Genomic DNA, 22,519 nt, shown 5'->3' with positions numbered 1-22,519 from the left:
GGCCCTGGAAGACAGACACGTGGACAAGGAAGTTATCAAACAGTAAGAAACACTTTATTTAACTTTACAACATATAAATATCTTGGGTCAAATCTGTGCTTTCTGGTAAGCTCTGCTCTTCCTCCCCTCTGGGGCTCTGCAAGCACGAGGAAGCCCTGATGTCAGAGGATGGAGGGGAGGTACAGACATCCCCATGGGCCCCAGGCCCCCTCCCTCGGTGGCCCTCCCCCCACCCCTAGGCCGAGCGGCCGGACACCTGTCATCTGCTCAGGTTTCGGCTACATCGGAAGGTCCTCTCCTCGGGTGTCAGGCCTGCAAAGAACGGGTGGAGCAGGGCCTCAGCCAATGTGATCCTCTGGGCAGGGTCAAACTCTAACATCCTTCTCATCAGGTCAAACAGCTGGACGTGCTCCAGGGAGTCGTGGAGCATGTAACTCTGTGGAGGGGGGAAGAGACCAGCCCTTGAGCAGCCTGCCAGTGACACCCTCCCCGAGACTAATGGCTTTAAAAGAAATCCAGAACCCATTTGCTTAGTACTAGCTGCCCACGTTGCATAGCAGCTGAGCACTGGAAATCTGACCCCAGGAGGGAGGGCCCAGAGCCAGAGAGGGAGACCCGGGTTCTTCAAAAGCCCAGTCCTTGTCTGCCCGCCGCCTAGAGGCCCGGCCACTGGCCCTCATGTGCTCACCCTCAGAGGTTTGCAGTTCTCTTTCACGTATCTGCCATCAGAGGTGTTTTCATCCCAAACCAGGCCTCCTTTGTAGAAGTACTTCTGCTTCCTGGAACAGAACCAGTGACGTTAGAAGGCGCCGGGTGTTCCTGGCGTCAGCAGTGCTCCCTTTTTACTGAGGAGAACCCTGGCTGTCCACGGGCACATGCCCAAAGCAGGAGTCGGCCCGGCAGTGGCAGGCAGAAGAGAGGCTATGGGGAGGAGGCCAACATGGCTCCAGGGGAACTTTGCTGCCCTTGTGTTGGTACCTCACAGCACCTGGAGCCAGGAGGAGTTAAGGGGGAATTGGGGGTAGGCAGAGGGGTACCCCCAGCTCAAGAAATAGGGAGGGAAATGTCACAAAGTTCAGGCAGGCCCTAAGGGAATTGGGGCAAGAGGAGAGCAGCCCAGAGGCTCAGTGAGGCTCCTCTCCATTTGGGGGAAGAGCTGCTGTAGAAGGCCGGGTTCTGCCTGAAAGCCGCCTCCCCCGGGCTCCTGAGGCCCTCCAAGCTGGCTGGGCTCTGGCTAGAGCACCCGCCGCATCTAAGATGAAGGTCAAGTCTGACAACAAAACCAATGAAAGTTGCCCAAGTCAGCAGTGTGCCTGGCGGCCCAAACTCCCAGTGATGGGGGGTGTTGGGCCACCTGGTCAGACTACACCCAAGACCTGCTTGTGTGCAGTTCTGGGATGTCAGTGAGCCCAAGTGGCCAAAGGAAGGTGATCGGGATGGGAGGAGCAGGCTGGAGAAGCCTCGAGGGCTTAAGAGGGAGCAGGCTTGATTGTGGGCCCGGTGGGTGTCACTTCCTAACAAGGAGAGACTGGACGACCCCCTGGGGGGGGGGGGGGCTTGCTAGTAAGGATTCTCTTGAGGGTAGATGGAGAGGGCTGGAAAGTGGCCAAGGTTTCCCCAAACTCTCCAAGTTTTATTCCATCTGTTGTAAGTCAATAATAGCTCTTGTCAACTAAGTAAAATCCTGGTCACAACACATCTTTCCATACCACCAGGCGACAAGAGGATGGGGCTGCCCTGGCCTGTACACAGCACATGCCCAAGCTGGGTCAGACCTCAATCCCACCACTCTGGAGCGTCCCCCACAAAGCAGGCTAATCCTTCCACAGACCTCCGCTGGGGGACTTACCTGGTTCGGTGGATCATGTGAGAGGGGATGGGCCCCAGAATCTTCTCCATCATCACAAGATGTTCCCGGTTTTCATGGGTCTGCGGGGTGTCAGAACAGTGAGGTTAGTTCTGGGTCTTGCTCTCTTCTTCAACAAAAGCAGTGGGAGAAATGGATAGCTAGAGCTCCGTTCCCTTTTAGGAAAGGCACTCCAAACCTGAAAGATGGGGGGTGCTGATGCCACCAGACTGGTAGAGTAAAGGGTTTCTGCACTACCAAATCCCACCCCCTCTGGCTTGCGAGGATAGCAGTACACGGAGCCAGGAGACATTGCGAGGCTGCCCACCTAGGAGAAGGGAGCACAGAAAGACCTGCTCTCAGTGCGGGCCACAACACGACTAGTTAACTGCCAGCACCAAATGTGAGTCAAGTTCTTTCTCCGGGCCCCATCTTTGCTCCGTGCCTCAACTTCCAAACAGCCAGACCCTTGGCTCTTCTCCCCTGCTCCTCAGCAACCTGTTGATAAGTCCTGTCCATCCTTCATGGGGTCTCAGCAAAACCCCTCCAACCCTACTGCCTTCTCGTTTCCTTTCTAAATGGGGTTATTTCACTGGCAGGTCATGGAAATGCCACAGACGTTACAACTTCCGGGGTTCTCACTTGGGCCCACAGCCCACAGCAGGACCAGTTATCAATCTGGAAGGCTTTAAAGGCCATTTTTATCAATTTGGATGTAAACAAGTCCGACTTCACGGACATGGAAGGGCCTTTCAGGACCAGCTACTCCAAACCCTTCTTTTGGCAGCAGAGCTGGGATGTGAGACCAGCATTCCTCCCCAGTGCACCCCCGCTGCCTCCCTCTGCTCACCCCTGTTACAGCTTCAGAAAGGCAGGCTAGTATACTGAATGGCAGAATCAAGATTCAGAAAGATCTCGAGAGATATTGGGCAGATGGGCCCAAGACCAGCCAGAGGAAATTCGAAAAGGATAAACAGAAAAATGCTACACTTAGGTTAAGCCTCTCTCCCACAAGAACCCTCCACTCTGGCCAGAGCAGTTTCCTCGGTGGATTCTCGGAGCTCTCCCTCTTTAGCAGGGCCTTTCCGCTTCTCTACCCCCAATAAAGCCAATAATGAAATATTCTTTCTGCACCTGAATAGTCCCCAAACTGCTGACTCCACCAATTAAGTTCTTACAACCCATCAAGCCTCGGGAGGGCCTGGGCCCCTTAGATAGGAGAAGCAGCTGGCAGTGACTAGGAGGGATGGGCTGAGGTGGTTCCCTTGTCTGCACCTAAACCAGGGATATTTTTCACTGGGAATCCCCTTCCTCCCTCTCAGAACACTAATTCTTTGAGGCCTGGTCCAAGTCCCACTTTGTGGGGCAAAGCGGAGGAACAAGCCATTATTTAGCCCCTACTCTGTGGCAAGCACCAAGCTAAGCCACTGTACAAAATCTCTTCTGAATCTTACAACATTTTACAGATAAGGAAACTGAGGCAGATAGAGATGAAGTGACTGGCCCTGGTTTGCACTGCTAGGAAGTGTCTGAGGGAGGATTTGAACCTGGATCTTCCTGGCTAGGCCCTGGGCTCCATTCATTGCCCTGGCAGCCTACTCCATCCATGGAAATGTCCCCCAGCACCCAGAGCACACTCGGAGTGGACGGGGCAGAGGCATACCTGGAAGAGTGTGAAGCCCCGATAGTACTCAAACAGAATGCAGCCGATGCTCCAGACATCACACGGCTGCGCCCAGCCCAGCTCTGAAATGACACAAGGAGAGAGGCCGTGAGGAGGGGGCCTGTGACGTGGGCCCCCGCGGGGGCGCCCCTCGGTCTCGGGCCTCAGGCCGTGCGGTCCAGCCCTCCCAGAGGTGGATGAGGAGAGTGGCGCCGCTCCTCTGGCTCTCCTGGGCTGCCGTCCTGCCCCCACTAGACGGAGCTCACCCCAAAGACCAGCTCTGGTGGTCTGTGTCTGCCCCTGGGCCCTTGCACGAGGCCCCATCCGGGCAGGAGGTTCCCAGAGTCCTCTTCTAGCTCTGGGCCAGAAGGCTTCTAAGCCGGTTGCCTCGGGCGCTGCTCTGGGCCATGTGCTGGGCCCCCAAGTGCCCCTGCTCCGAGGCCTGCGGGTCCGAGGCCCTGGGCGCCCTCCGCGGGCACTGCCTTCACCACATACTGGGTTTCTGGAACGGGGCCGGCTCATCGCCCGTGGCCAGCCACCAGCGGCCCAGTTTGGTTTTTGCCAGAGGGTCGTCCACAGACGGGCACGAGGCTCCCGGACGGCGGCCCGACGGCAGGCCGCCCGTCTCCCCCCACCCCCGTCTCCAACAGCGCCCGGGTGGCCGGGGAAGCGGGGCTCCTGGGGCCACTCACCCAGGATCACCTCAGGTGGGCGATAGTGGCGGGTGGCCACGATGGTGGTGTGGTGTTCGTGGTCAAAGGTGGCGCTGCCAAAGTCAGCGACGCGGATGCTGGTATTCTTCACGGACTTCTCCTCACAGCTCTGGGAGGCACAGACCCCACCGTCAGGGGCCTCCTTCACCCCTTCTCGCCACCCTGCCCTGCGCCCTGGCGCTATCTCGTTCCCCTACTGTACCTTGTTCTCATTGTACAGGGTATCAAAGTCAGAATTCACAAACAAGATGTTCTCGGGCTTGAGGTCAGTGTGGGTCAGCTGGTTTTCATGCAGAACTGAGGACGGAAAAGAGAAGAGGGGAAGACATGGAGGGGGCGTGCGGAGGAGGGGGGGAGATGCGTCCTGGGCCGCCGCCGCCGGGCTGGCACACGCCTGCGCCCAGGGCCTCGGGACGGTCTGTCTCCAGGCAGATCAGCTCTACTTCTCTCAGTTTCTCTGCGGCCCTGCCCGGGCCTCCCTCCCTGGGAGGGTGCTACTAGTCGGACATCAGGAACGGCGACGCCAAGAGGAGCGTCGGATACCCGGGTCTCGCTCTGCCTTCTGGGAAGCACCCCGGGCTACCGGGGCTCGGAAACCACCATTAGTAAGAAGGGCTGAGCTCCGCAAAAGGCCCCTGCGGGCCATTGCGGGGGCCGAGGGAGGAGCCAACTTACATCTTAAAGCATGGCAGAGCTGGTAGGCCATGTGCCGGACGTGAGGCAGAGGATAGGGCTGGAAGTTGTTCTCCTTCAGGAACTCAAACGTGTTCTTGCCCAGGAGCTCGAAGGCGATGCACATGTGGCCGTGGAAGTTGAACCAGTCAGACATCAGAACACACAGACTGCGGAGACAGGGGAGAGGTCAGTGTGGGCGGCGCCTGCTCCGTCCTCCTTGCCTAACGGCTACGCTTCCGCACATGGGCTACCGTGATGGGGGTCTCCTCCTTTGCACTCCCCAGTTAGAAGCCAAGAACACATGAAGGCAACGGCAGAGTGTGGAGGAGAATTTAGGCCTCGGTCTAAGTCACCTCCACCCCGGCGCTGCCTCAGCGTCCTTCACGCTACTGCCCCCTCCCCATCGCCCTGACCAAGCGCAGGATTCCCTGGCAGCATCAGAACAAAGAGAAGCTGCGGCTGCTCGGTGTTGACGAGACGGGTACAAAGGCCAGGCGGCAGGACTGACTCCTGTGGCCGGCCCACGGAAGGTAGATGGTGTTTGGGCACCGACCATCCTTCCTGCCCTCAGGGACACTCACAATTTGTTCTCTTTGTCCTTCTCCTTGATCTTTTTGAGGACGTTGATTTCCAGCCTGGCTGCCTCCCGGTACTTGCCCACGTTTCGGATAATTTTCAAGGCGACCTGTGACTTGCCTCTGTGGGGCACAGGGAAGGGTCAGGAGCTAGGTCAGCCTCTCCCCTCCCTTCTTCCCCCTCTTGCACCCCCCCCCCCCCCGGATGATCTCTTGGGCCCTCAGCTCCACTGCCTGGATAAGGCGCCAGAGGTCTGGCCGCTGCTCAGAACTCAGTTGACCTCCGCCGTCTTCCTGCTGGCCCTACCAGGCCGTCCCCTGACCCAGGGGTGTCTCTTGCTGCTTTACAGCGAGGAGTTCCCAGAGCACCCTAGTCCAGCCCCAGGCATGCCCTGCTCTTTACAGGCAGGGATGAACCAAAGCTTTGATCTTTCTTCACCTGCCCAGCCTCCAGTTAAATGATTAAGAAATTACAAGCACAAGAGGCAGCTGAACCAGCTTCTCCTTTATAAGTTTCACCTCTAGCTCTCAGGCACTGGCTAATCCAGCCTTGCAAATAATTATTCCAATTGTGCTGGCCAAGAGCCTCATCCTCCGCCCATAGGCCCGAGTCCAAGAGGCATTACAGAGCATCGACATCTTTGTCAGAGACACAATTCTCGCTGAGGGCTGCGGGGTGAGCATTGATCATTGGGCATTTTTTCTCTGTGTCCCTAAACCGGAGAGAACAGTTTGGTAGAGGGCACTAACAGGATTCAGTCAGAGACAAGAGTTTGCGTCCTGGTTTTGCCACTTGGCAGCTGAATAACCTCGAGCAGTCAAACTTCTCTCCGAGTCTCAGCTGCCTCAGCCTCCTCGGTAATAAAACGAGGGGCCTGGGACCCCCACGCCAAAACGATCCTGGGATTCTCACTCCCCACTCCACTGCTCTCTCAGACAAGATTGTTTCTTGCTCATGTAAGTTCTTTTCTAACTTTGGGTTTGAGCTAGCCAAAACTAATTCAACTTTGCAAAAAACGAAGGGAAGAGAATTCAGAGGGAATCAGATTGTTCCTGGATCCAAGAGTAGGCAGACCTCCTCTGCAAAAGGGTCATTCAAGCTACATTTAGTGAATAGAGGGGTGAGCACTGAGCCAAGGCACGTGTGTGTGACAGTGGGAAATCTTTTCACCTTACACTAGGCCATCTGTCCCACCCCCAAGCCACAAGGAAAGAAAGATTTTGGGGAAAAGTGCACTGGATTTGGAGTCAGAGAATTTGGGTTCAAATCCTGGCTCTGAAAATTACTACCTGTAAGTCAGGTAGTTCTCATTTAATACCCCTTACTAAATGAGTCATTTAAATATTAGTTTCCTCTTCTGCCAAACAAGGAAACTTGGACAAGCTCTAAAACAACAACAGTGTCTGGGGAGTCAGGATATCTAGATCCAAGTCCCTAGTCTGCCACTGCTTATTAAATGTGTGACTTTGTCCAAGTCATGCCACTCCTCTGTCTACTCGGAGAGAGGGTTCAGCCGATGAGGCCTAAGACAGTCCCTTCCCCCAGGAGTTGAAATGAGATTGAGAACATTACAAAATTTTAGATGCTCTAGCCATGACAAGGAGATCTCATCCAATAATCCTGCTCGGTGCCAACATGCACAGGGGAGGGGAAGGGCCTTCCCGTGAACACGATTAGCCCCAAAGGAAGGCAGGAGTCCTAGGTCAAAGAAGAGCCATTATTACAAGTCCTCAGGATGTAGGAGGCAGTGGAAGCTGGCTTCCTTGATCCTAGGACTGCCCCCAACATTGACTTCCCACACTCTTACTGGGCTTGTTTCCATCAGGACTCGGGGTGGTTGGTGAGGGCCTCTGCCTCATGGGCACTCCTGGCTTGTTTGTATCATGGCCTTGGCTACAGAATGGAACCATTTCTCCCTCTGCTCCCCTTTCTATGGGCCTGAACTTCATTTCCCCAAAGGGACGTTCTCCTGAAGGAGCAGGCAATACCCAGGGGTCAGAGGAATGACGGAAGGGGAAGGAGACAGAGGAGCTCCTGGGGCCAACTGCAAAAGGGCCATCCTCGATAGAGAGGAGACTACTCCAGCTCTCCTCGCTCCATCCACGGGATCATCAGCACGTACAGAGTGGGCGCTTCCACTGCCAACGAGATCACAGAGATCACAAACATTGTGGCCCAATTCCCAGGGTTATTTCTGTACGCTCAAAGTTGTCAGGACGCGCTCCTAGTCTTGCCAGATTGGCACTTACGTATGCACAGGGCTGAATAAGACGTTTGCTTCCTGTGATGTAGGATTCTGCCAAGTGGCAGCTCCCAGGGAAGCCAGGAGAGATCACACATCACTGGTGGGTTCACGGGTAGGGATCAAAGCCTAAGCTAGAAGGGGGGCCGGGAGGGGAGTCGGGGTCAGGCCTTCCAGTGGCCAAAGGAAACCAAGAATAAACAAACATCTGGCAGTGACCCCACACAGGTGAACCAGCCTTTAATATGAAGTGAAAACGTAACTTAGACTGGGAAGGAAAGAGCGAGTGAAGCCCCAAGGGCTGCTTGGAGGTCAATGCCAGGGAAACGAGAACCAAGCACGCTCCAATGCCGCCGCCTGACAGCCAGAAGCTCGTAGGCCGAGTCTCGGAGTGCAGGCCCCATCTCTGTGGCCCTGGCGCAGACCGTCTCCCCAATGGAACCAAGGGCCAGTCCTGGGCCCAGAGAGGGATGGTGCACACAAACAGAAAGCCTCGCTTACCTGGCATGGTCCAGACACTCGACCACTTTGCCAAAGGTGCCTTCCCCGAGGCTGCCCACGATCTCATCTAGGAGAGAAAAGAAGAGGGGCGTAAGGATCCTGAGTTGAAGGGGCTGGCGACTCCTGTAAGGTCACAGCATTCAATTCTCAAAAACAAAAAAGGTTTCTCTCTCACTGCTAGACTCTTTAAAAACAGAAGTTGCTAGTGTCTGCTTCATTCAGGCAATTACTGGCCGGCCCGCTAGCGAGCCGCAAGCACTAGAGGCCCCTCCAGGACAACAAGAGAGGGCTCGTCTAACGGGGGGGGAGGAAAGTAGAGAGGTAAAGTTTTACGAAAGGTGGCTGTACATCGCTCTTGGAGCCAATCTCCGATCCGGCACACCAGGTGGCCCTCCTTGTCATCTTCCACACTCCTGCTGCTGCGCTTACTGCTCTGTTGGCTTCTCTGCGAGGACCGCCCCCCGAAACGAAACGCCATCCGACCAATTGCATGGTGGGCGGTTCCGATCGGCGGCCGGAGGTGTCGGGCAGAGGCAGAGGCGGGCGGACGACGATGAGACAGGCGGCCGGTGGTGGTTGGTTGGTTGGATTTTCCAGATCCCAGCATTTCATAAGGCACACAGCATATATAACGATAGGGATATTGCAAGGGACACGTCAAGACACAAACTGACTTCAAAAACAGAAAAGTAAAAAACAGCTACAGGTATGTAAAGAAACTGGCATTATCTATAAGGTGGGATGTCGCAGCCGACTGGAAGGAAAGACCGCCTCTGCTCCTGGCAGGACCGTCGCGTGCGAGGGCCACGGCCCCAGGGCTCCCACCACCAGGCTTCCTCCCACCACGTCCCGCCATGGCGACGGCGCACTAGGAGAGCGACGTGAGAAAGGCGCCCGGCCGCCCTCGTGCCGTGCATGGAGGGAAGGACCGTGTGGGCGGAGCCAGAGGGCTCCCCGCTGGCCAGCTGGGTGGGGGGGAAGTCTTTGGCTGGCGGGTGCCGCCCCGCGGGTTGCCCGTCCTGCCCCTCACCGAGAGCTCTCCCGAGCCCACAACTACCAGCCACGGCACACACGGGCCCTGCCTGCCCGAGCCGCTCCTCACGCCACACTACCTCTGCCAGCGAGAGACCACGGTCACAAGCAACCCTAACGCTCCGGAGGGGCCCTCCGTGCTAAGCAAAGGGCCTCCAAGCGCCAAGCTGACCGCTGCCCTTCCCGAGGACGAGAGAAGCCACCACACCCGCCGTCCGAGATGCGCGCGGCTCGTCGGTCCCGTGCTGGACGGGGGCGCCATCCCCGACACCCCCCGAAGGAAGGGAGAGGGAGGCAGGGGTGCGATGGGAAGAGGAAATAAGTCGCAGACCCGAGGCACGGCCCTATGCAGAATGCCACAGACAGGCTGCGAGAGCCCGCCGGGGGACGCCTCCCTTCAGGTGACACGCGCCTACGCACACACGCGCGCTCCTATGGCTGCCCATTACACACAAGCCACAGAAGGGACTCCGGCCCCTCCGCCAAACAGCCACTTCTCGGTGCCCTCAGGGACTGCAGGGGACGATGGATGGGCCGGGGGAGGAGGGAGGGACGGAGGAGCAGGAGGAAGAGGAAGCACCAAACCTAAAGCCGTTTCACTGGAGACTGGACTTGCTGGGGCCACACGACACACTAGGGCTTGCCACCAGCACAGGTAATGAAAACTCTCTACTCTGGTCACTCCCGGCAGTCTCTGCTGTCCAATCATTCCTTTTTGCCAATGATCTCCAAACTGTAGGACGTGGCCCCTCCCCAGTTACACTCTAGCCCCCCGCCCGGCACAGAGAGCGGCTCCCTGGCGCTCGTTTAGAGGAAGCAAAAGCAGAAGAGAAGCTCGTGGGCCAAGGCCGGAGGGGGCGGCTCCCACCGGGGACGGCTGCAGAGAGCCCCACCTGGTCCGCACACGGAGAACGTCCCTGCCTCCCGCGTACAACCATTCTCCATGCCGAAGGACTGGGACTTGGGAAAAGGGCCTGGCTTTGTGGAGTGGAGGGAACGCCAGGCCCGAGGAGAGATGAAGGAAAAGCCAAGCGGATCACACTCAACATCAGTCAGGGAGCCAAGGAAAAGAGAAACCAACTCCAGACATTCATCTGCGGATGCTGACCCGGCTCACAAAAAGCCTCCCCGGCCTGATTTCGCTGAGCACCCCCAAGGCCCAGCTCAGGACTCAGACAGAGAGACGGCCCGGGTGCCAGAGGGTGCCGGAGCCAGAGGTGGCGACAGGCGCTGCTGCTGCTGTCGCCCATCCAGAGGGCCGGAGGATCAGGCTACGGCTGCTATGGCGGCGAAGGACCAAACAGACAAGACACACAGGAGGGCTCAGAGGTACTCACCCAGGTCAAATCTACCTGAAAGGAGGCTAAAGAAAGGTGAGGGCGCTAGACAACGGCCAGCTCGCTCTGGCCACTACTCACCGAGGAGGCGCTGCTACAAGACCTGGTGCGGCGTTTGCGGCAGTGATGTGGGTGTTTGCGGGTCCGATGCTGGTCCCTCTCCCGGGATCTCCTTCGATGGTGTGAGCGGGCTGAGTAGTAATCCTCTCCGAAAGACGGGCTCCGCTCCTCAAATCTGTAGCTGTCGCTCTCCCGACGCTCCCGGTATCTCCTTTGGTAGGGTAGGCGGTCGTGGCTGCGTCACGGGGAAAGATCAGGGTAAGCAAAGGAGGACCGGGGACACCGCTGGACTCCACGCCTGCCCCGATGCCATCCTCTGCGGGGGGCCTGGGGAGACGAAGCCCCTCAAAGAGGGTGAAATCTGGTGGGCTTTACTGGCCCTTGCATGAAATGGGACCAGAGCTACAAGGGCCTCTCCGGACAGTGGCTAGCACATGAGGAAGCAGAAAGAAGATCTGTGAGCTTCCTCTGGGCTTTCTGAAGGCAGAGAAGTTTCCTCGCTTAGCCAGAAGTGGGTTTGCTGCCCCTCGAAGATGCTGAGGTCACCTAGGATTAGAGGAAAATGGTTTCCAGGCTCTCCTCTGGAACGTGCAGAGCTACCCATGACTCTCACTCCCATGCAAATTCCAAGAAAAGCAGCAGGATGCATCCTTGGCAGAAACAGGCAGAGATGACACAAAGAACAAAGAGGGACCTGATCCATCATTAGCCACTGTCCGAGAATGGATGACCAGGAGTGCTCGAACCAAGAATTAGTTGGCTAGTGGCGGGCCCAGAGAGCAAGGATGGACCTCAGAGTCCTCTCAGGTCTGAGGTTGGGTAACAATCACAGAGAGGGAAGACATCTAAAGGAAGGGAGAAACAATCTGTTAAGTGAAGAAGAAAAAATTTCCTGAGAAGGGAAAGAAGAAATAATTGGTCAAAGAATAAGAAAAAGTTTCTGAAAGAAATATAAAGTATCAGCAATCAGATGAAAGACAGCTCAGACTGTGAATAAAAGAAATGCAAATAAAAACACTCTGAGGGCTTGCTTCACACCAAGAGATGTATCAAACAGCAAACTGGGAAAGGTTGATGTGAGAGCATGAATGTGGGAAGATGAGCTCATTGACACACTGTCAGGGGAGCTATGGATTGCTCTGATCATTCTGGAAAATGATTTGGAATTCGGGAGAACCACTGGCCTAGAAGAGGTGGCACCAAGACGGCAGAGTAGCAGGAGGTGGGGAACTCCTCCGCAATGTCTCCAAAGAGTTTGGGCAAACCAAAATTGTAACTGCGAAATCCGAGGAAAAAAAAAAGTCGGGTTCTTTGTCCAGCCCAGAGATCTAGAATGAGAGGCCTGTGGATGGCAGGGGGGCCAGAGACTGATGTACTTAGAGCTCTCCAAGGCAGCAAAGATGGGCAAAGGATGAGAAAAGGCCCCAGACCAAGCCAACTGGGGCCTGAACTTGTGTGGGGCACTAGAATAAGTGCATACGGATGGTCCTGCTCTTGACACTCGGCTCTGGGTCACAGATCAAGCTGGGATGGAGAGTTTGGACCTAGGAATACCATTCCACTTAGGAGTGGCCACAGGCCTTGGCAGAAGGACAGCAAGGGGTAAAGTTCAGAATCAAGTAGGAGCTGTGTGTCTCTGACTGTAGGAGTGGAGCAGTTCCCACTTCCCACCTCCAGCCCAGTCTGAAGCTAGTAGGGAATTAAAGAGGACAGGAATCTCAAAACATAAAAGGAACCTCCAGGCTTGTGCCTCTCTCAGAACCAGCAGAGCTTTCCAGCTGTCTGATAGGACTGGGTCCAACAGCTGTCTACTGGAACTCCAGATGTGGCCAAGTCCACAAGTGGGTTTCTTAGAACAAAACTCAAGTTAAGAGGTCAGAAATCAGGCTCTGGCCTGGATCAGACCACTTTGGGATTACTGAAAGCTTAAAGGTCTCCAGCATGAGATGTTCTTGAGATCCTAGAATAACACAGCATTCTATACCCCCAAGAAAGCAGCAACAGGATCAAACCAGACATTTCTTCTAGAAGAGAATGGTGGCTAACCTTTATAAAGTCCAAAATCAAGAAGAAGAAAAATAAGACAAAAATGAATCTTACTATTAAAAAGCTCTTATAGGGGCAGCTAGGTGACTTAGTGGATAAAGACTCAGACCTGGAAATGGGAGGTCCTGGGTTCAAATCTAGCCTCAGACACTTCATTGTGTGACCCTGGATAAGTCACTTAACCCCAGTTAACCCCAGTTGCCTAGGCCTTTACCATTCTTCTGCCTTGGAAGTGATACTTAGATAGATTCTAAGATAGAAGGTAAGGGTTTTATTTTTAAGTTTTTATAGATGAATTGAGAGGGAAAAAAAATTAGAAATGAGACACAAAATGTTACCCAAGCAATAAACTCCCTAAAAAAATCAGAATGAACCAAATAAAGTCTAATGACTCCACCAAACAATAAGAAATATTATAGCAAAGCCAAAAAACTAAAAATATAAAGGAAAATGTAAGGTATTAAATAGCAAAAATAAAGGACCTGAAAGACAAATGCAGAAGAAATAATTCAAAGAATTATTGGCCCACTTGAAAGTCAGGAAAAAAGGAACCTAGACATCCTATTAAAAAAAAACAAAAACCTAACCTTTCATTACTTCCTAGATCTTTGAGAACCAGGAGGCAATGTAGGGAGAAAAAAAGGATTTCCCAAGAACCTCCTAAAAGAAACCTCAAAGTGAAAACTCCCATAAACATCATAGCCAAAATCTATAGTTTCCATATCAAAGAAAAAATACTGCAAGTAGACAGAAGAAGCCAGTTGGGACCACACAAAATTCAGCAGCTGTTGCTATATGGAAGCAGGGAGCTTAGAATACATATTCCATAAGGCAAGGCATATGGTCAAGAATTAACTCACCCAGAGGCAGCTGGATAGCTCAGGCCTAGAGATGGGAAGTCCTAGGTTCAAATCTGGCCTCAGATACTTCCCAGCTATGTGACCCTGGGCAAGTCACTTAACCCCCATTGCCTAGCCCTGACCACTCTTCTGCCTTGGAACCAATACACAGTAGTGATTCCAAGACAGAAGGTAAGGGTTAAAAAAAAAAAGTCATAAAGGAAGTCTAACTAGACAGGGAGCCTGGGAGTGGTTTTGTCATGTTTTGATGCTCTTCAAAGAAACATGGAGAGGGAGAGGAAGAAGAATATATTAGGAGGGAAAGGGAGCAGACAGATGAGAAAATGATCTGTGATCTATTTCATGAGGTCCATGACTAAAAGACAAACACAGAGGAAGAGGTCAGGGACAAGAACACTAGAATCTCATTCTTATGTAAATTGATCAAAGGAGTGAATATAAATGTAGATACATATAGAGCTGGTACAGAAATACCTTTCACGCAACAGGAATACTGTTAGAGGGAAAAGAGAAAAAGGTGGTAAGGGAATAAGAGGAATGGTAGATTAAATGAGGGATTAATTAATAGTAGGTTAAGTGAGCAAAGTAAATGCTAACTCAGGACACAAAAACATAGCAGCTCTTTCTGTGGTGGCAAAGAATTAGAAACTAGGGGTGTCCTATCCCCAACTTGTGTCATATAAATGTGATAGAAAGCTACTATGCTAAAAGAATCTGGCAAGACTTGTATGAATTGATGCAGAGTGAAGTGAGCAGAACCAGGAGAACAATTTATACAATGATAACATTGTAAAGACAAATGATTGAAAGACTTAGAGCTCTGATCAGCATAATGACCAACTATGTTTCTAGACACAAAGGACTCAAGTGCAGAAGGAGACTTTTTTTTGGACATGATCAATGTGGGAATTTGTTATTTAGCTGTATTTGTAATATGGTTTTAGTTTTTCATTTTCTTCTCATTTGGGGGGTGGTGGGAAAGTTGGAGAGAAAAGATTTTTAAAATCAAGAGGGGAGGTGGAAGGGAGAAAGGATTAAAAAAATTAAACTGACATAAAAATAAGGAATTCAGATAAGACTTGTATGAACTGATGTAGAATAAGGCAAGTGAACCAGGAAAACAAGAGGCAAGACTTAGGAAGACCACTAAAACAAAGGTGATCACTTAGTGATTGTGATAACCATTCCCACACTACTAAGAGAGAAATGACAAAGTGCCCCTCCCCTTTTCCTTGGAGAGGAAGTGCAGAATCAAACCTGTCAGCTGAATCAAGTGGCTGGGCTTAGTTATTCCTCTGTTATAAGGGTAAATGGGAGTAGGGATGGGGGGTGGGGATGGGGTGGGGGTTTATCCTGAAACAAATGGGATGTTAAAAACAAGATATCAATACTTTTTAAAAAGGTACAAAACAAGTGCCTCACCAACCCCGTCTCCCCCAATTGTACCAATGGAGCTTAATCAATTCTGCTAAGACAGAAGGTTCAAGAGTTTTTTAAAAAGTACTGTTATCTTCTATATTTTATATCATGATAATTTCTAAATAGATCCCTCTTCCTTACCCCAGCCACTCACTATTTAGGAAGAATTAAAATAGAGGGGGGAAAAGGCAACTCAACAAAAGCCCAACAGCACAACTCTCTCCCTAGTTATAATGAATAGACAAAGATGGAGCATTAAATGATAATTTAGGGAAAAAATAAAAAGGGTCATGGCTGTGGCCTGCCCCTCTAAGATAATCAAAAGGGGAGGAGGACTAGAGCTGCAAATGATGGATGAATGGAGGCAGCTGGGTGGCTCAGTGGATTCAGAGCCAGGTTCAAATCTGGCCTCAGACACTTCCTAGCTGTGTGACCCTGGGCAAATCATTTAACTACCATTGCCCAGCCCTTAGCACTTTCTGCCTTGGAACCAAATACATAGTATTGAATCTAAGACAGAAGGTAAGGGTTTAAAAAACAACAACAACAATGACAGATAAAGCACTTCAATGCAACATAAAGGAAGGGAGGGCTAGTGGAGGAACTGAACAAGAGTGGACCCAGACAGGAGGGAGGTCTCTTTTTCACTGGGAAAGACACAACAGAATGCTGCCCAACACTCTGCCCACCCTTTGCCTTCCCAATTGGTCCTCACCTTCGGGATCGAGATCTTCTGGGGGGAAGTGGTTCCCTTCGAGACGGGTATCGAAGTCTCCCCTCATGTTCACGGCTGTAGGACCTCCTCCTCTTCCACCTGTGACTTAGGTAAGAGTCCTGCTCGGGGGAGCGGTATCTTTTACAGTGATGCATCTAGGGCAGAAGAGAGAACCTTGAGAGAAATGCCAGCAGGCTCCATTTGGGAGAGAGGCAGCTGACTCCAGGGACTGGGTCCCAGCCCAGCCAATGGAGAGCCTGGGAAACTGGTCATGACAGGGGGAATACTAAAGAGGGGGCCTATTGTTCTAGCTTTGAGAACAAGTTCCCCACTCCCCAAGCATGGCTATTAATCAAGAGAAAAAACTGAGGCTGTACCCGACAAACAGGACAAACCTCCTGTGTGTGTGGCAGCTAATGAGGAACACATTTCCCTGCTGAAGAACAACCGACTTCTTCCATGAAAAGGGCTGGTTATCAGTACCAATGACCCAGGTCTGAAATACTTTTACCTGACTGCCATCTGACCTGGGTTCTGTGGCTCTGGCTTTATTCCAGGGATAAGGGCACTTCCCAAGTAGCCCAATCTGGGGAGGAAGATAACAAGACAGGATCATCTAAGCAAGAGCCAAAGAAAGCAGGAAGATGGGGGTACGTGACACATGGTCATTGGTGACAGAGAAGAAACAAAAAGCCCTTCATTTCCCTCCATTAATTCTTTTCTCTACTCTTCCAAACCTAGACTCCACTATTTCTTCTAAGGCAGAAGAAGGTTGTATAGAGGGAAAAACAAGGAGGGGCAATGAATAGTAAAAAATCCTGAATTAATGATGAAGAAAGATGGAGGCAAAACACCACCTAGTCTGGGCACCTCAGTGCGCAAAAGGTTGGCAGGCAGGTGGCCAGAAAACTAGTCCTACTGCCCTTTCCCCAATAAGGTATTCCTATGCTACTTTAAAGAGTCCATCCAGCCCTGCTTGGCACTAGTACCCATCTCCAGCACCCTGCTCTAGTTTCACAGCTTGGGAGCACTAGGTCTCCCAAGGTGTACCAACCAGAAGGGCTCATTAGTCTCAAACTAAACTTCAAAGCTCAATTCCCATCTGCTTTAAAGCCCTGCCTAACAGAGGAGGAGCTCCCCTTCAGCCTTCCCATCTCTCTTAGGTGAAGGAGCAGCAGGATGGATAGTCTTCACTAGCCTGTTTGGAAAGGGAGCCCATCACTTCACAGTAGACACCAGGCCCATAACATTTTGCTAATAGTGGTAAAGTCCCTGATTTACAGACTACCAAGATCTCTGTATTACTCCAATGAAACCACAATATGTGATCCAAGGGGAAAAAAAACGAGATGGTCTTCTGAGGAGCTTTCTATTCCACCCAACTCCAAAGAGTTGGGTGCAGGAGGCCCACTTATGGAACATGCCTTTTCCTTAGCTTGATGGGCATCCAATTTTGGTTCATTCCACTTACACCTGTCCTATCTATATCCCTCATTCCATCCTTACTACTTAGGTAGAACAATCTTTCATTTGGATAATCAATTCTAGACTTGACTTTACTAAGTAAAGCAGTGAAATTGAATAGATGAAGCTCTAGTCCAGGTGACTGCTCAGACTTTCCATATAACCAAGAAAAATGAACTCTGGGTTGCAAGTTGACCACTGGCAATTTCCCACCCCCTCTACAACTCCCACCTTATGGGCTGAGGAGGGACCAAAAAGTAGAGCTCCAGATATTATATCCAAATATTCCACAGAGGCATTGCTAACAGCTGCAGACTGTTTGGGTTAAGGCTTTATGTTTAAAAAGCCTTTTAAGACCAGCTGACTAATGTTACATCAGAGTCCTACAATTATCCCCAAGGCTAAGCACCCAAGCTAAGGAATAAAAAACATGTATCTAATAGCCATCAAAAATGTTTCAGTGAGGGGGCAGCTGGGTAGCTCAGTGCATTGAGAGCCAGGCTTAGAGATGGGAGGTCCTGGGTTCAAATCTGACCTCAGACACTTCCCAGCTGTGTGACTCTGGGCAAGTCACTTAACCCTCATTGCCTAGCCCTTACCACTCTTCTGCCTTGAGGCTAATACACAGTATTGACTCCAAGATGGAAGGTAAGGGTTTAAAAAAAAAGTTTCAGTATGGCTTGGAGACCAGGCCTGATTCAACTAGACATTTCAGTATAGACTTTCACCCTTGGTCTCAGGGTTTATAAAGTGATTCAGGGGTCTGCTTTAGACCAAAGATTACTGTCTGAGCCTCTAATATTATCTGCATTATATCTGAGAATGTTTCTGTAGTGTTTTTAATCATCTGGTGTCATTGTTATGGTTAATTTTTCTGATTACCTACAATGATCATAACCCCTCAGCAAGGAATTAAGGGCTTCCTCTTGCCCCTCATCAAAAAATATTTGCCACCCTGTGGCTAACCTGTTGACAAGCCTCTTCACATTTAACTAGGTTGGTCCTCAGATGGCAGAGACATCCAATCTGTCCCATGGCTTGTCCTTGAAGGCTTTCCAATTTGGAAAGACCTTGCCAGAGCCTATGTTTCATGGGCAAGCTTTGAAGGACCTGGATCACCTCCAGGTGATCTGCAATGAGATATCAGAAGAGTCCTTGAATAATAATAATAATGATGATGATGGTATAATTTGCACTTATAGAGTACTTTTAAGGTTTGCAAAGTGCTTGGCAAATTTTATCTCATTTTATCCTCAACCCTAGGAGGCAAATGCTACTATTATCCCTTATCTTTATTATTGTTTAACTCTGTGACTTCTATGGGATTTTCTTGGCAAATACACAGGAGTGGTTTGCCATTTCCTTCTTCAGATCATTTTACAGATGAGGAAATTAAGGCAGAGTTAAGTGACTTGCTGAGGGTCACAAGCTAGTGAGTTGTCTGAGGTCAGTTTTTTGAACTCAGTTCTCCCTTATTCCAGGCTTCACAGTCTATTCACTATGCCACCTAACTGCCCCTATTTTACTGATGAGGAAAGTGAGGCTGAGGTTAAATGTTTTGCCCAAAGCCCGCTTGTAATGACTGAAGGAGAACATGACTCCAAGTCCAGCACTCTATCCACCGAGCTACCAAGCTGCCTACTAGATGTAGATTTTATCAAAATGCCTTATAAAATCTAGGATGATACCCTCCTGTCAATCAAATAAATGGCCAGCTGTATCCTATATGTAGGAAAAGTTTCCAATAACACTGCTCAGTTATGTTAAAATAGTTAAAAGTGCTATATTGGTTCAGCTCTAGGCCACTTTTCCACCAAATCTAGTTATTAAACCTATGTGGCTTTTAATAATATTCTTAGTTCCATATACACAGCTTAAACTTCACTGGTCTCCCAGACAGCATCAAGAGTTGGTGAGTCTGCAATGGATGCTCCTGAAGCTGGAGGGGAGGCAGAATCCCTTGAAAGCCAGCACTCGTAGGCCAAGCCTAACCCTCTTAGATAGGGATTCTTATTGCAAAGCAATAATTCTCTTTCCTTCCTCTCCACTGCCCAGGTTGGGTTAGGCAGGAGATAGCACCTTCCCAAAGATAGGGCAATTTGTCCCATGGCTGCCCACCTGGAGGCAGATAAAACCCATGCTGCCACTGACAACTGCCAAAGTAGCTCTTCATGGAACCCAGTGTCACAGAACAGAAAAATGGAGAGGGGAGAAACCATATGGTAACTGTAAGAAGCCTCTTAGCCTCCCTTTGGGGACGGATGGACAGATGGACACGGACACGGACACGGACACACACACACACACACACACACACACACACACACACACACACACCCTGAAATCTTAAGTGCCCAAGTACTCTGTTTCCAAAAGGGATCAATTATTAAAATCATTGTTTTCTGTGTACAGATCTAGAGACAGGCATATTTTTCCTTTCAAAGAGATTATTTTAGGGGTGAAATTTGTATTTAAGAGTAGCCTCATTCAGATCAATAATTTTTTCCATAAAATTTAAAATTCACTGGCCTGACACGAAAGATTTCCAGAATCAAATTCCTCCAAGTCTGCTAGCCCTTAGGCCTGTTTTCCAGACAGGAGGGCCCAACAGATTAAAATCCCAAGTTTCTGAGGAGAGCCATGGAATAGAAGAGCTTTTAAAAGCAGCTAGTTCCAAAGTGTTCTAGTTTTCCTACCACATGCCAAGGAATGGGAAAACTCAAACCAAGTCCAGATGCCACACAGCTAAGATGCCAGCTGTCTGTTTAGAGGTACTAAGGGCACAGCCTCCTTGTCAGTTTTTCACACGTTGCTGGCATTAGGAAAACTGGGCCAACGAGAACGTCAAGCCCAGCCATGGCTGGCACCTGCCCCTCTCCCTGGATTCCAACCAACCTAGTACCCCATAGTTATTCTGGAGGGCTGTAGCTGCCACCACTGCTGCAACTTCATCCTCCACCACCTCTCAAATCAACACCACAGAGGTTGAAAATTTTTCTTTTCAAGGGCACTGGAAACAGGGCCAAAGGAAGGAAAGGTGGAAGGCAGCCAATTCTGTTTTGCCAGAGGGGTTGTCTCTATAAAGTCTCACCCGGGTTCTGTCCTCCCAGGCAGAATGGGGAGGGAGGTCAAGCCACATATCCAAAGGTGAGAAAACCAAAAAGGAAAGATCTAGGGGGTTCATCCAATCAAACAAGAAAACACCAGGCTCAATTCTGGGGCCCCAGTCTCAAGTCTCAAGTCTCTCTTTCATTTTCAGGACTAGAATTATTATCACAACAAAAACACTGCTCTCTTCCTCAGCCTGGGGCACAGCTGTGAGCACTTATCTCCCTTCAGGACTCCCCAGACTTGCTCTCCTGGAACAGCTTTGGGTTCCCTTCACTGGGGTTCTGAAGCTCATCTTCCTAACCACTGTTGGCCATCCTCAAACAAGTCTTAGTCTCCCAGGAGTGCCATATGGTACCACTCCTGTGCTGTGAGGCAGAAGCACTTCCACTGACCCAAACTTCTGGCTGAGTCCTGGGCACACCTGGCAGTGGGCTCCGCAGTGCTAACAAGGGGCAGGGGCAGGAGGGCATTTCTGGAGCACTAATCTTTCCAACGGGAAATTTCAGAAGTGAAAGACAGTCTGTTTCAAGGCTGAAATCTACCCAAGTGGGTGGGATTTCAGGAGCCACAATATTGGGGGAGGGGGAGATGCTGGAGGAAGATTTTAAGGATAGGAATGGAAGGATAACATTTTACCAAGAATCATCTGGGGGGGTGGGTTATAGGCAGTGATTTTTTTTGGGGGGGGGGTGACTTATGGAAGCAAGGAATTGTGGGAACTTTGGGGGAAGACAGCTTAGAAGCAGGTTAAGGACGGTGATGAGGCTTTCAGAAATACGGTTCTCATTGGGAGGTTTAAGGTGGGGATGGAAAAGGGGGAGATGTGGAGAATAGACATTTTAAGGAACTTGGGAGAGCTCGATGAGATTTAGGAAGTAGGCAGGGAATTTTAGGAGAGAGGAGAAAGAATGTTTAAGGGCAGGCAGTGGTTGGAGATGTTAAAGAGAAATGGCTGGGGATTTTAAGGACATTCACTGTGGGGGAAGGGAAATTTTTAGGGGAGTCCGTGAGAGGCTTGAGACAAGTTCATCTTGGAGGTTGACGGATTTGAGGAGAATTCTACAGGGAATCTTGGCTGGGTTGGGGCAACTTTCTAGGAGGGTTCGAGCTTTAGGAGCAGGTGGGATTTTAAGAGCATGGGGGAATTAAGAGGAAAAAAGGAATGAGAGGTTAAGGGCAGCCTCAGGAGGAGCAGAGGGTGGGGGAGGGGGTGGGATTTAAGGGGCAGCCTGAAAGGAGGGTAAGATGGGGGGCCGGGTTTAACATTAAGGGGGGTTGGTTTAAGAGGGAAGATAAGGGGAATGGAGAATTTAGGGGTGCAATTTTAAGCGCATGGGGAGATTTTGAAAGGATTTAAGGGGGACGAAAAGGGAGAAAGAAGTGAAGTTACCGGCAGTCTAAGGAAGGGAAGAGGATTTTAGGGGAGGAGGAAGGATTTAAAAGCTTGGGGGGGGGGGAACTGAAGGATGACAGAGGAATCTGAAGGGTTGCTAGAGGAATGGGGGGGTTACGGGCAGCGGGGAGAAGGTTTTAAGAGCATGGGGGAATTTAAAGGGAGGAAGTGGAGAAGGCACTGGGGAGATGTGGGGGAAGGATTTTAAGGTCTGGGGGCGACTTTAAAGTAGGGAGACTTTTGGGGAAGGGGAGGCACTTTAAGAGTAGCCACGGGCCGGGACCTCCAGCAGCCCCCAGGACCCAGACGAGGCTCCCGGGTAGGAAGGGTCGGGGTGGGACTGACGGGCCCAATAGGGGTTAGCGGGGTCAGGGGTGAGAGGTCAGGGAGGAGTGAGGGAGGGTGCCCGGGGGGTGGGGGCGGGGAGAGCCGGGTCCGCCGCGGCTCGCTGCCCCTATCCGCATCCCGCGCACCCGGCCGGAGAGGAGGGCAGGGGAGGATACGGGGAATGCCGATGACGGCGGGGAACTCTCACCGTCTCCCGGGCGCTCCAGCTCCAGCTAGGCCCCGCTCCCAGCTCCTGGCGCCTCTTCCGCTTCCGGCTCCGGGCTGCGGCCTCCGCCCGCGGCGGCCCCGCCCCTCCCCTGGCCTGGGCTCCCCTCCCCCCTCCGCAGCTGCGGCCCCTCCCTCGCCCTCGCCCCGCCCCGCCTGGCCCTACGTGCCGCCGCCGCGGCCCCGCCCCCTCCGTCCCTTCGTGCGGCCCCCGCGGCCCCGCCCCCTCCCTTGCCTGCCCCGCCCTGCGTGCCGACGCCGCGGCCCGGTACACACCCCCTTCTCGCCTCCTCTCCGACTCCGCCCCTAGAGCG

At 51.6% G+C, this 22,519-nt stretch overlaps 1 protein-coding gene across 3 annotated transcripts; it reads right to left on the bottom strand.

Moving 5' to 3' along the window:
* Positions 1-32: 32 nt before the first annotated feature.
* On the bottom strand, positions 33-22,313 carry CLK3 (CDC like kinase 3). Of its 3 annotated transcripts, none has more exons than XM_056798877.1 (14): positions 22,189-22,313; positions 15,686-15,840; positions 10,667-10,880; positions 8,565-8,661; positions 8,217-8,283; positions 5,479-5,595; positions 4,898-5,064; positions 4,425-4,519; positions 4,202-4,331; positions 3,510-3,592; positions 1,850-1,929; positions 689-779; positions 257-436; positions 33-136 (listed from the first exon to the last, which is right to left on the bottom strand). In XM_056798877.1, the coding sequence occupies exons 2-13, from the start codon at positions 15,838-15,840 to the stop codon at positions 260-262; spliced, it is 1,473 nt and encodes a 490-aa protein (XP_056654855.1). In that variant the 5' UTR covers positions 22,189-22,313; the 3' UTR covers positions 33-136; positions 257-259. The 3 variants fall into 3 exon arrangements, with proteins under 3 accessions (XP_056654855.1, XP_007478223.2, XP_056654847.1); XM_007478161.3 differs by lacking the exon at positions 22,189-22,313 and adding an exon at positions 16,197-16,275; XM_056798869.1 differs by having other exon boundaries at positions 33-436.
* Positions 22,314-22,519: the final 206 nt, after the last annotated feature.

Source organism: Monodelphis domestica, chromosome 1, assembly GCF_027887165.1.
Source record: "Monodelphis domestica isolate mMonDom1 chromosome 1, mMonDom1.pri, whole genome shotgun sequence".
NCBI classification, from domain to species: Eukaryota; Metazoa; Chordata; class Mammalia; order Didelphimorphia; family Didelphidae; genus Monodelphis; species Monodelphis domestica.
Note: the sequence above shows the minus strand (reverse complement) of the source record. Positions and strands in the feature narration are given on the sequence as shown.

What these genes read in the sequence shown, in the direction of transcription:
- CLK3 (XM_056798869.1), bottom strand. Translation starts at nt 15,840, where the DNA reads ATGCATCACTGTAAAAGATACCGCTCCCCCGAGCAGGACTCTTACCTA. An exon ending in AAGGACAAAGAGAACAAATT is followed by an intron (nt 5,065 to 5,478) that starts GTGAGTGTCCCT and finishes CTGTCTCCGCAG; the next exon opens with TCTGTGTGTTCTGATGTCTG. An exon ending in CCCACCTGAGGTGATCCTGG is followed by an intron (nt 3,593 to 4,201) that starts GTGAGTGGCCCC and finishes GTGTCATTTCAG; the next exon opens with AGCTGGGCTGGGCGCAGCCG.